The sequence below is a fragment of the Toxorhynchites rutilus genome, chromosome 2 (assembly GCF_029784135.1).
Source record: "Toxorhynchites rutilus septentrionalis strain SRP chromosome 2, ASM2978413v1, whole genome shotgun sequence".
NCBI lineage: Eukaryota > Metazoa > Arthropoda > Insecta > Diptera > Culicidae > Toxorhynchites > Toxorhynchites rutilus.
Window position 1 is genome coordinate 135,227,392 of NC_073745.1, and position 14,048 is coordinate 135,241,439.

The following is a 14,048-nucleotide window of genomic DNA, read 5'->3' on the forward strand; positions in this document are numbered from 1 at the left end:
AGTGATGACCGAATGTGGCCAGCAATTGTTTAAACACTATTTGACGGTCTGTGTGGTTGCTAAGGCTGTGCGATGGCTTAGTCTCAAAGGTCGCGAAGATGTCCCCCTAGTACTAAGAGCCAACCAATTACTACACTATTCACTCACGAGACGCGACACGGAACTAGGACACAACACTTATAGCCCTTACAAACATTGATAGACTTACTACACTTCTTGCCCAACTTCAACCTTCCTCCTATAGCTACCTTACTGAGAACCAAAGTTAGACCCTGGATCCAACCCTCTCCAGAAATAGATCTTTCCCTACCGAATTAAGTTAAAGTCGGAGATCCACCATACAAAATCCAACAACATTTACTTAAATTGTGTAGCGGTTTTCATTATATTTTCACTGATGGTTCCGTTGCCAACGGTTAATCCTCCCCAGTCTGGAAAACCAATGGTTATCATCAGCGATTCAGCAAGCTGTCTTATTCTTCTTGAATGGCGTTAACGTTCCCTGTGGAACTTTTGCCGTCTCAACGTATGCATTAACTAGCGTCATTTATTAATACTTAGTTGAGATTTTCTAAGCCAAATAACACGCCTTGAATGTATTCCGAGGGGCAAGCTCTAGAATACGCGTGATCACAGTGCAAGTCGAAGGAAATTTCTTTGACGAAAAAAATCCCCCGGCCAGAACGGGAATCGAACCCGAACACCCGGCATGATAATGTGAGACGCTAACCACTCGGCCACGGGTGCACCTTAAGCTGTCTATAAGAGCTGAAATTCGCTTCCACCAAATACTCTTGACTTCTTTCTACTGAGATCGCTGGATTCCAGGTCACCAACAGAGTGCAAAGCCTACGACAACGAACGTTCGGCCAACGATTTGAACTTAACTTTGGTACTCTCCTTACCCTCCGAAAACACAGTGATCCGATTACTGAAAGGAACCGGCCTGTTCGATATGATATAGTAATTGCAACAGGGACGAATGACCATCGGGTTAAAGTATCTTCAAACAAGAACTGAACTACAACTGTTGAAACACACGGAATTTCCACGGGAGATTATGGGCAATCTCAAGAGCAAACACGTTTTTAATGTGTGTAGCTTCAAGCTGTAAATTTTTAATTCAATCAATTTTAATTTGTTTATAATTCAATGTAGTTTTAATTTATGACTCACATTTCTGTCCCCTAACTTTTAATTTGTGTAATTCGTGTGTTGAATAGTAAGTTTTATAAATTTCACTTTTCAATCTAATTGTTCACGTCTGCCTATTGTGTTCTTTAGCTTGTGTTTTGTATGTCTGATTGTTTGTCTATTTTAATTCGGTTCGCACTGTCAGTCATGTCACCTAGTTTCGACATTTCGCCTGCCTCATCGACCCAACGGGGTTCGCTCGCAACATCCCCCGCCCCGTATTGCTGGTGTTCTGATCCAGCTATACCACGGTCTGCGAGATCGAGCACCACCAACTTCGTAACGGGCCTCTGGAAGACTCCGTTGTTGGTCAAAACATCTGCTTTGCGGATCCGCCCATCTTTACCTTGGTACACTCGCTCAACCCGCCCTCTAGTCCAGCTGTTCCTGACTGTCTCCTCTACTATAACCACCAGATCCCCCACCTTAATTGGCTCAACGTCTTCTATCCACTTTCCTCTTAGCGCAATCACCGGTAGGTACTCGCGGATCCAGCGAGACCAGAATTGATCCAACAGGCTTTGAATCTGGTTCCAGTTACTGCGCAAAGTATCACGTTCGTTCGTCGGCGTCTTTGTAGGCTGCACAACTCCGGATGAACTAAGCAGGATGAAGTGGTTTGGAGTAAGAGACTCCTGGCAATCGTCCTCCAATGGCACATAAGTTAACGGCCTTGAGTTCACCATTGATGCTGCTTCAGCTACAAATGTGGCGAATGTCTCTTCATTCGGCTTATTCGGAAGTTTCAGAGCTGCCAATGCGTCCTTGACGGTTCTGACGAGACGCTCCCAGGCTCCGCCCATATGTGGCGCCGCTGGTGGATTCAGGTGCCATTGAGTACGAGTGTTGGTGAACGTCTCTGACAACTCTTGATTCACGTTTCGCAGCGATTCGGCCAATTCTCTCCTTGCCCCCACAAAATTAGTTCCTTGATCGCTGTATATTTCCTGTGGGGAACCTCTGCAGGAAATAAATCGGCGAATAGCCAGTTTGCACGACTCTGTTGTCAGAGTGTGTACAACTTCCAGATGGACACCTCTGACTGTTAGGCAGCAGAAAAGAGCGATCCATCGCTTAACACTTGATCGGTTGACCTTGATCAGGAACGGGCCACAATAATCGAGGCCAACGAAAGTGAAAGCACGCACATGCGGCGACAATCTTGCTGACGGTAGCGGAGACATTTTCGGCGTTTTGGGTCTACTCTTGTAAACACGGCACCAGACACAGTTCTTGGATATCTGACGAACTGGTGCCCGGAGTCTAGATACACGGTATTTTTGGCGGATCTCGTTCACTACTGATTCGTTGCTACTGTGTCCATATCTGCGGTGATAGTAGTCGATCATCAGACACGTCACACGATGATATCTCGGCAGAATCACCGGATACCTCGTTTCGTACGGCACATATAAATATGTCATCCGACTCTCCATCCGTATAACACCCAGTTCATCCAAGAACGGTGACAGCTGGTACAGTATACTGGTCTTGTCGATCCTTGGATTCCAATCCGGCGTTTGCTTCTTCTTTAATGTGGCCGCTTCGTCGGGATATGATGCTTCCTGCACCGCTTGATAGATTCTTGCCTCCGCCAGCTGTAGATACTCACGAGTTAACTCCTTCGAATCTTTTCTTCGCCGACTGCGGTCTCCGAACAAATAAACATATGCCAGAGCTCTTATAAGTCGTTCAAATTTTGAGAAGCGTTCAAATTGAATAAATGGCGAAACCACAGTTGCATGATGGAGATGAACCATTCTTAGTTCCTCGCAAGTCTCTATTTCCTGTAGTCTCTGCTGCGGCCATCGATCTTCTTCCTCGTACAGGAACTCTGGGGCTGTGAACCAGCGTGAAGCTTCGTCGTATACTGCCTCCTTCTTCCATTTTGTCGCTTCGTCCGCGACATTCTTCCCAGTAGGAACCCACCTCCATTCAGCAACGGTGGATTCACTGAGGATTTCACTTATTCTGAATGCCACGTAAGGCTTGTAACGGCGGTGATCCGAGCGTATCCACGATAAGACGGTAGTGGAGTCCGTCCAGAACACTCGTCGAAAAATCGGTAGATCGTGATTTTCAGCTATCGATTTCGCTAAACGCGTTCCGATCACTGCCGCTTGCAGCTCAAGTCGTGGAATCGATAGAGCTTTTACTGGAGCAACTTTACTCTTCGACGAAACTAGGGCACACCGTACTTGATCTCGATCAATTACCCGGAAATACCCAACACAAGCGAAAGCCTCCTCGCTGGCGTCCACAAAGATATGGAGTTCTATGGTGTCCAAACTATTAGGACAATATCCCGGGAAGTAGCAACGCGGGATAGTTATTTCTTTTAGATGAGACAAAGCTGTCGTCCACCGCTGCCATCGAACGAAGTTGGTTGCAGAAATGGCGTCGTCCCATCCAGTACCACTTTTCCAGACTTCTTGGATGATTATTTTCCCGTGGATCACTAGCATCGTTATCAACCCCAGAGGGTCGAACACGCTCATAACCACTCGGAGGATCTGACGTTTCGTTGGAACTATCTTTTCTTCGAGTAGGCCCCGTAACTCATCGCATAGTACCAATGAAAACCTGAAGACATCTTCGTCGGGAATCCAGGATATTCCCAACACGCGCTCGCATCCATTACTCTTATCCAGGGTAAATGTTCTCACTGATTCTCCCGATCCGTTCCCAATTTGGTTAACTACTTCTGTCTTATTCGAAAGCCAAATTCCGGATCTCGAATCCGGCTCTTCCATGGACCAGCTTTACGTCGTTGGCAACGGTGATAGCTTCGTTGATGGTATCAAAGCTGTCGAGGTAGTCGTCGGATGATTGCTTGCGCCGCCCTTGGGTACGTCTTCTCGTGCTCTTTTGCATTCAAGTTCTTGACGAATTGTGAACTGCACGGGGAACACGCGGAGCTGAATACCACCACGTCCATTACGTAAGTGTCAACAGGTTGCGTAGGATCGTCTCTCCAGAGAAATCTCTGTGAGTCTCGATCAGCGCCACGAATCAAAACCTGGTGAAACATCTCTTTGATGTCACCACTAATCGCCACCTTCCGTTGGCGGAAACGACTGAGAACACCAGGAAGAGATGTGAGGAGATCTGGTCCTTTGAGGATCATACTGTTGAAAGACACCTTCTCCGATTTCACCGCCGCATCCCAGACGATACGGACTTTCGCTGGTTTCTTTGGGTTCTCCACAAAACCCAGGGGAAGGTACCAAACTCGACGAGGATCAGCGGACCACAATTCTTCCTCCGTGATGATATGGGCATAGCCCTTGAGTTGATAGTCCTTCAGTTGTTGTCTGATGTTTTCATAGACTTTTGGTTTACCCGTCAGCTGCCGTGCTAAACACAAGAGACGTCGTGTCGCCATAGGTAAACTGTCAGGAAACTCGATATAATCGGAGCGCCACAAAAGTCCTGTCTCGAAACGCCCCGTAGATGTTCTGTGGGTTATTGCTTCCAATATCGTACGAGCTCGGTAAATGTCAGCAGATTCAAGTAAAGGTGTAGCACGGACACCTGCGCTTTCCACATCAAAAAAGTTTTGTACCAGGTTGTGCAGCTCATCTTCCGAAGAACGTATGCACACATGAACGTAACGCTGTCTATTGAACGTTATGGTTCCTGGTAAGCTACCATATATCATCCAACCTAATCGGGTCTTCGCCGCCACCGGTTCACCTGATTTTCCTTCTTTAATCTTCAAGCTGTCACACAGACGCGTGTTGTTCAAACCAATCAATAACTGCGGTGTTACACTTTGATAATCTTCTATCGCTAAACCTTGGAGATGCTGGAACCTTTCCTGCAACTCACTGTATACCATCGTCTGCGTTGGAAGTTTCAAAGATGATACTGTGTGGACATCCTTCAAGGCGAATTCCTTGGCCTTTCCACGACCCGAGATTCGGAGCTGTAGTATTTGTGAATCAGGTTCTGCGTGGGTCACACCACTCGTCCACTGCATACACAACGGTTGCAGCTCGCCATTGGCGTTCAGTTTCTTCGCCAAGTCTTTATCCACCAGAGTGAGTTCTGATCCGTCATCCAAGAACGCATACGTGCTCACTTGAACATTTTTGCCATGAAGTGTAACGGGAATCAAACGAAACAACGTGGAACCATTTTCATCACAATGAAGGGATACGGTGCCCATGGGCGTTGATTTTTTTTCTTGTTTGATTTCACAGGTCGATTTCACCGAATGGAGCAGCCTGTGGTGTCGGTACTCACATTCGTCTATTCCGCACACATTACTTTTGCATGGCCGCTTTCCGTGAGACGTAAGACATCGACGGCATAAACTGTTTTGCTGGACCAATTTCCAACGGGTGTCGACATCTAGTTTTCGGAACTCGAAACAATCCTTCGTTTTGTGCCCAGCTTTCTTGCAGATAGGACACGGTTTAGGATTGAATTGTTCATCTGCAGAGGTGGAAGAATCACCCACAACCGAATGACTGTTGATATAGCCCCTATCCTTACGCTTCTCGCTATTGGGCTCAGTCACGACCACTACAGGTGAAACCACATGACTTACTGCAGAAACTAGTGACGTCATGAAACTGGAAAAAGTTGCTACATCAGGTGCTTCAACACGGCTTTGGTATAACGCCCACTCCAGACGAATGTTGGGAGGAAGTTTCTCTACAAGTTCTTGGAGAAGCGTGGGATTCTTCATATGATTTTCTAGACCAACTGCTTGCAAATGAGCACATAAGTTTTGCACAACAAGACCGAACCCTATCAAACTGTCGAGTTTATCCGCTTTTGGTGCAGGAGTTGATCTTGCTTTAGTCAGCAGAGTGTTGGCAATCAACTCCGGCCTGCCATATAGCATGTATAGCGTAGACAATACTTGAGGAAGTGTCGATGGGTGGAGGAGGAAACTTTTCACAGCTTCCCGAGCTTTGCCTTGAAGGCATCGTTGAAGGCGCATCAGATTTTCGGAGTCCGAATAGCCACACATTTGAGTAGTGTTATTGCAGCTTGATATGAATATGGGCCAGTCGGACGGGTCTCCATTGAACCAAGGTAATTCCTTTGGAACCACGTTGCGTGCCTGTAACTGCTGAACATTAGGTCCGTACAGTTGTTGAGATCCTGCAGCTACAGGCGCGAGAGACGGGAGGACAACGGGGGTCTGGTAGTCAGGAACAGTAGCAGTAGACACATGACCATAATTTGGAACCATATACCTGTCGTTAACGTGCTGGGGTGGACCAATTACATTACCAAAATGTGTTCTTAAGGGATTAGAGGGCGGGTGTGTATAGATTAAATGAGTGTTTTGTGTAGAGCAGTGTATTTCTTGAGCAGATCCTCGTTTATTCTGACATGCAACATCATGCAACGGTTGGAAACCTACCTCGGTCGGTCTTACTTCACCTGGCCTAACATCATGAGGTATCTCCTGAAAGCGTGCGTGAGACGGGGGATGTGCTTGTGTGATGTGTTGAAACTCGAACTGTTGCCTCTGCGCTGCTGGCTGTCCTGATTGCTGCTGAATCGGAGTTGATGACGCAATCAGCGGTTTTGCGAATCGTTGAGTTACCACCGATGCTCTCATAGGCAGCATTTGTATCTGCTTCTGCTGCTCCGATGACGTCATTTGCGGTATCACTTGCGTTGTATTGGGCTCTGGAATGGGACGGCTCGTTCCTACGGGAGATTGCAACACTGTGGTCGGTTTCGTATTCGACGGGATAATAGTTGGGTTTTGAATTTCCCCTGATACCACTTCCGAAGTCGGTAAAACCTGAACATTAAGCCATTGCTTCACTTTGTTTGCGCTGCTCCTGTTCGTATGAAAACTTCTGCAACTTCCACCGTCGTCTTCTTCAGCCATACTTCGCATCACTTCATACCACTTTGTCAAAAATTCCTTTTCCAAGCGTTCCTTCTCTTTCAATTCCTTCTCACAACGTTCCCTCTCCTGCTGGTTTTCCTTCTGTTGGATGTCCTTCTCCTTTTGAAGTCGTTCATTGAGCAAATTTTCATTAAGCTTCTTCTCTTCCTCAAGTCGCTTAAGCTCCAGCTCGGCCAATCTTGCTTTGGCACTGGAAGTAGTAGATTTGCACGATAATGCACTACTCGTCAGCTGTTGAGTGTGTGTTGAGCAGTCCTTACAGGCAAAACTACGCTGCTCTATCGACTCGTTGACACCAGCGCAGGATAGGTGAAACCAACGCTCACATTTATCACATTCAACTTGTTTCTCCTTCCAGTCCGGTTCAGAGCATGCAGCACAGTTACGTGGTGTTGTTTGGAGGTTATTTTGAGGTTCCAACTCCTTTACCTGCTTTGCACCTCGTTTTCCGGAATTTTTCGAAGCCATTCGTAGGTTTATCCCAGAGAGGGTGATGAAGAGTGGAAGAAATCTTGAAGTTTGTTGAAACACACGGAATTTCCACGGGAGATTATGGGCAATCTCAAGAGCAAACACGTTTTTAATGTGTGTAGCTTCAAGCTGTAAATTTTTAATTCAATCAATTTTAATTTGTTTATAATTCAATGTAGTTTTAATTTATGACTCACATTTCTGTCCCCTAACTTTTAATTTGTGTAATTCGTGTGTTCAATAGTAAGTTTTATAAATTTCACTTTTCAATCTAATTGTTCACGTCTGCCTATTGTGTTCTTTAGCTTGTGTTTTGTATGTCTGATTGTTTGTCTATTTTAATTCGGTTCGCACTGTCAGTCATGTCACTGTCACCTAGTTTCGACATTTCGCCTGCCTCATCGACCCAACGGGGTTCGCTCGCAACAACAACATTCAGTCACATTCCGGCCAGCATGATGTGTTGACATTGAGAGTTTATTTGGGAATGTTGTTGATATGCCCGTTCTCACACCGCTCAGAGAATCACGTTGCATCGAAGGGCGATGCAACAGACACGAGAAGGGTGGAAGATACAAAATTCCAGAACGTCACTTGATGTGGTCGAAAACGGACACGGTTTGCTGAGGAGCGTCGAACGACAATGAAGTGTCTTTTTCAAGGCAGGCGGAGAAGTAGTTTGGAGTAGAGTTTCTTTCCTTAAGGACCCAAAGACGAATGGACTGCAGAAGTTTAAAGTCTCTGTAATCAAACATGGAATGGAATGGAATGGATACGAAGTTCAGTCACACTTCAGCCAGCATGATGTGTTGACGTTGTGAGTTTTTTATGGGAATGTTTTTGCTGTGTCCATTTCTCGCCCTGCTCAGTAAAAGCGTTCTATACAGTGAAGGATGCGTTGATTAAATAGAATAAGTTGCATCGATAATAATAACTGTATACACTGCCCGTTCTGTGGTTTGAAATTTTAGAAGCAATTACAGTTCGACAGTCAGATATTCCTATGTGACTAGACGACACCCAAACTAGCGTTGGCAGAAAACATATCATCTTCGGCAGAAAAAATGCTTTTTTCGTGTGCTGAAGGGAGAAATGAACAAATAAATGCACATTTTTCAAAAGTTTCAAAATGTTTGTATGTATGGAATCAAACATCACTTTCTTTCAGACTGAACGTCAGCTTGGTATTGCATGGTGGTAAGACTCTCCACCCCCCTCTCTAAGAGGGGCTGCCATACAAATGAAACACAAATGTCCGCATTACTCGAGAATTATTCAAGCAAATGAAACCAAATTGGGCATATTGAGGTATTAGAGTGCAATAAATGTTTTTATGGTGGTTAGATACCCCTCCCCCCTCTTTTAGGGGGGGATGCCATACAAATGAAACACAAATTTCTGCATTACTCGAGAATTAATGAAGCAAATGAAACCAAATTTGGCTTGTGGAGGTTTTAGGGTACAATAAATGTGTTTACGGTGGTGAGACACTCCACCCGCTCTCTAAGGGTGGGCTGTCATACAAATGAAATACAAATTTCTTCATAACTCGAAAACTAATCAAGCGATTGGAGCCAAATTTGGCATGTGAGGTGTTACGGGGCACGAAACGTTTGTATGGTGAATACACACATCCCGCTTCTCTAAGGGGGGCTGCCATACAAATGAAACACAAACTTCTGCATAACTCGAGAACTAATCAAGCACAATTTGGGATGTGAGGGTTTCTGGGTATGAGAAATGTTTCTATGATGGTATGACACCCCTCCAAACATGACAATTGAAAATTTTCGGAAAACTCTGAAGGAAAAAGGAAAAATTCGGAAAATTAAATTCCCATATGTTCTACAATTACATAGTGACAAGTGCTGTTAGTCCATTTGATGTTTGCGCTAGCGAAATTGATCTTTGTTCGAAACTGGAAATGGATTTTAATGTGATGAAACGCATTCCTATATCTTCTTCTATCTATGCCAAAAAAAGGATCGCCGGATGTCAAAAAACAAATTTGGGCGGGACGAAGTTTGCCGGGTCAGCTAGTATAACTATAAAATTAATATCACAATTGCTTCTTTAGAGTAATCCCTTGGTTTCACTATCTTTTCAAATGAGCACGACATTTGAATTATAACATCATTGGCAAAAATCTGACAACTCTACTCACTATTGTTTGTGTTTGGCGTTTGCTTAGCGTGAGCACGTAGAATAACCCGTTCATCAATATTTAAATTTCTCCCGTGTTTCATCAGTTCTCATCATCGTTAACAGTTTACTGTGATTGCTTGGTAGATGTTTCGCAGTTGACTATAAAATATAATCAAGTGCAATGTAATTTTCGTTAAAAAAATTACAAAATAAAGTGTCCGAAATTTGAATCGAACTTTTTCCCCACGATTCATATTTCGAACAGTTGAAATTGAAGTTGGAGTTTGGATTGGAGATTTCAGGCTTATTATGGATACCAAGCGTAGATTCATATAACGCACCAAAATATTTCGAAATCTTGTATAAATAATACATATGTTTTTCAGCTTCAGACCAACAGATAGATATGAGGGATGTTGAATAATTAGTGGACAATGTGCAACTGGATGAACTTCTAACAGAAGAAACCTTGAATCCTTCCTATGTTACCGTGTATCCTGGTAGTTCATGGTAAAAGTAAGCCTCACGTTACTCCTGCAGTTGCCACAAGCGAGTCCTTGGATATGTTGTATAAAGAAGTGGAACCTTCGAAGAAGTTAATTGAAATGACGAAGCGCCAAAAAACTTGAGAAAAAGAAAAGAAAACTGAGTTGAAACGGGAAGAAAAAGAAATCCAACCATTAGCTAAGCTGAGAAAGCAGGAAAAACGGATGGAGCAGAAAGAAAAACTTGAAGAACTGAAAAAGACAAAAAAGCTGCAAATTCAAGAATTGAGAAAGAGAAATTGGTACAAAAGAATAATGACAAAGTAGATGTAACTATGTAACAAAAATTAAGAATCAAGATTCATGCTCTGATGCCTTCAGTTATTTAATTACTTTGAACAACAAATAACCTGAATTCAAATATATAATTATCATTGAAGCAATATAAGCCTTACGGCATTTTAAACCATGAAGCTACAAAGAAACATCAATAACGACAAACATTTTGGGGAAAATAGAAAATACCATAAAAGAGGTTGTTGAAGAATATTTCAAGCCAATAAAAAAAACAATTGGTTTAAGTTCTATCACAAGTTAACCAACCATCAAAGGTTGCAGACAATTTTTAAGATATTTGTGTGTGCATGGAAGGTTGCAGCACACTTTTAGACAGGCCAAGTCGTTGTTATTTTCGGAAAGTGTCCGAAATATGATTTTTTTTATAAATAGTGTCCGAAGTTTGATTTTTATTCGCATCATTTGAAAAGCATTTTATTCGATGATTTTTTATGATTTCAATCAAACAGTTCGAATCAAAGAACTTATTGAACTAATTTATCAAAAATATCAACCAAATAATACCTGTGCATAAAGTTTAAATCTGTTTTCTGCATAATATGCCTTAAGCGTCCGAAATATGATTCAGAACGGTAAGCGAGAACCTAATTAAATTTCGCTTCCATACTACATCACCAACGAACACGTTAAACTAACGACGAGCTAGAATCCCGTACCATGTGCCCTCCAAAACCGCGTGTAATGATGTCGAATTTCAGTTGTATGTGCAAAATTGTTAATTACCGGCAAACCATCTTTGCATATTGATTACTATTAAGAAACATACATATTTAATACTACATCCCAGTTTGCTTGTAATCAACCCATCAGAGTATCTGGCGTTGTTTTATTGCAATACAGGTAAACTTCGATATAACGTACATTTCACTTTTAGAATTGTACGTTGTATCGAATTGTACGTTATATCGAAGCATGATAGAGTACTCACAAACGTAGTCTATAATACATTATTGTGTTGCTGTTTTAGTAAAGTTAATGATTCCCTTCGTACTGTTGATTAAAGCTTGATTCATTTAGAATCCGGAATCACAAAACCAGCTGTATTTCGGGATTGATTGAAGGTACAAAACTTGTTGTAGCATCAAAATACAGATAATTCATTGTTCTATCAGAAAAAAAATAATGAATTTTTTTTTCATTCACACTTTGAAAATGTGTACGTTATATCGAGGTAAAATGTACGTTATATCGAGTGACGCTATATCGAGGGTACGTTATAACGAGGGTACGTTATATCGAAGTTTCCCTGTATCACATTTTACTATTAAATGTGGTTTCATTCATTGCACTACACTGAAATACATTACAAATATTTCGCCAAAATAGTTTCACATTAATGAAGCACATGCGGCACAGAACGAAAGATTTGAATGCATTCCAAAATATACGGACTGAGTAATTGCACAAATATATCAGAACAGCACCCATTGCCAACGGTAATTTTCGATTGAATAATCAATCAAGTCCTAAATTTATCGTAAAATCAAGCTCTCGCGCCATTATTTCAGTGCAAGTGAGTGAATCTGACTAATTTATGTTGATTGATTACTATCTAGTATTTGCAAACCACCTGCGGAAATCAAAACCACGCTGAGGGCATTAACTGAGAGTGCTGATTGTTGCACTGGAAATTTGCACGCAACGGGTTGATTCGGGAAATTTAATGCACGACTGAACTTTTTGTGAAGCATTTGTCTTCACTAGCACTCCGTGCTGCTGTTATGGAATATAGCGATCAATTTATGGGTAGAAATCGAATATTGTGGGCTGATATCCGAATTGTACAGAAGCAGAGCATCCTTCATTCTTCATCAAAGATATTACTTTGATCAACTTTGACTCGTCGACTTAGTAATAAATTAAACTAAATTGAATTCGGGTGTAAAATAGACTTTCAAAAGATAGGTGAAACTCAGATTGAAGCGATTAACTACTGTTGTCTCACGTCATATCAAATAAAAAGGTGGTTTCTTCAATATTTGTTCCAGAATATTGAAAAAGAACAGAATTTGAATACATTTTCTCTTGACTGCATATTTTATAATCTTTCAACTCCTTCAGAAAAAAATCAGCGTCAAATGAATCATTTCTTAGATAATGAAACTTTGAATGAAACCGACATGTCGATGAACAATATAAATAATTACATTGGATGGAGCGCAGGGCTCTCAACTCCAATTAACACTCTTCCATCGAGCTGGGCATGTGAATATGTGAATATTTCCCGGCATAATGTACGTGAAAGATTGGTACCCAACGGATCACCAATTAATTTTGTTAATTGAATTATATATCCGTCACAGCAATTTAGTCTGCAACAAATTGATTACATTGACGAATTTCACCGTGCATTTATTCACCAACCACTGCATTTGTAAATAGCGTACAATTGGGAAGTGGTGTTTGAGCATTTAATGAGAATCCATTTTGGGCATAATGGTTGAGTGGTACAATCATTACCAAGAGTCAAGAGAAATGTTAAAAGACGTGTGACTGTGGTGTACACTTTGCTATCAACACGTTGACTGCCACGTCAGTCACCGGTGACAAACAGTATAACATATGATAATAAAGGTGACTAATATAAGCGTATAAGCTTATAAGCTTTAATAAGAAACGATGACCCTAATACGTTTGAAAATTTTCATAGAATCACTATAAAACCGTGGCACTCAACGTGTTAACCGATGAATGCTGTTTGGTTGATTGCTACTTTTTGGCTTTACTGTAGCGCTTATTTCACACTGAAGTGCATCGTTTTGGTTTCGTATAATATTGTTGAAACTTCAAATAAAATTTCTAGTCTAGAAATTTAAAAAAAACATTTTTTTTCTTCGTAGTTCTGATGTTTAGACATTCAGTTTACAATATTTACCGAGTTATAGTCATTTTAGTGAGGCGGTATCTAATCTAGTACGGCCATAAAAATTAACTTCGAACGCGTTTTTCTTGAAATAAGTTTTTTTCTAACTGGCGTAGGGGAACTGGGAGAATGTGGTCACCCTAAGTAACATGCCCGTTTCCTGTGTCCACATACCACTGAAATTCCCGTTCTTCGAAGAATATTGTAGCTCAACTTATTGTAGTTAAAGATAGTAAGCGGTTTTTATTATGAAAATTGAAAATAGTACATTTTTCATTATTAGAAAAAAGGTTGGAAAATTGAACATTTTTTTAGTGAGGAGGTAAAGTGGTCACTTGCACATATCACGCTAGAAGAGATAGATTTATGCTTGTTTTCTTGACCAAATTAGTTTATTAGTTACAAAAACGTAACAAATTAGTAACAAAAACGTAGTAGGAAACACATAACGTTTTCCAAAATGAGGCTCGGTTTTGGTTGGGGTGGCATATTTCTCCTGGGTCAAAACCACAAATGGGACCCCTTTAGAAGCAGAAGGTGATAAGCTACTTCAGCTTTTGAAAACAGAACATTGTCAATAGTAATCCTCTACTGACCACTTTGCCTCCCAAACAACGAAATGCGAAATATGCGAAATAATTAAACAAAA

The 14,048-nt window shown here is 41.8% G+C and overlaps 1 protein-coding gene across 1 annotated transcript; it reads right to left on the reverse strand.

Moving 5' to 3' along the window:
• Positions 1–1,280: 1,280 nt before the first annotated feature.
• LOC129766148 (uncharacterized) lies at positions 1,281–3,947 on the reverse strand. The gene has a single exon (XM_055766614.1). The coding sequence runs from the start codon at positions 3,945–3,947 to the stop codon at positions 1,281–1,283; it is 2,667 nt and encodes an 888-aa protein (XP_055622589.1).
• Between the last annotated feature and the right edge of the window lie 10,101 nt (positions 3,948–14,048).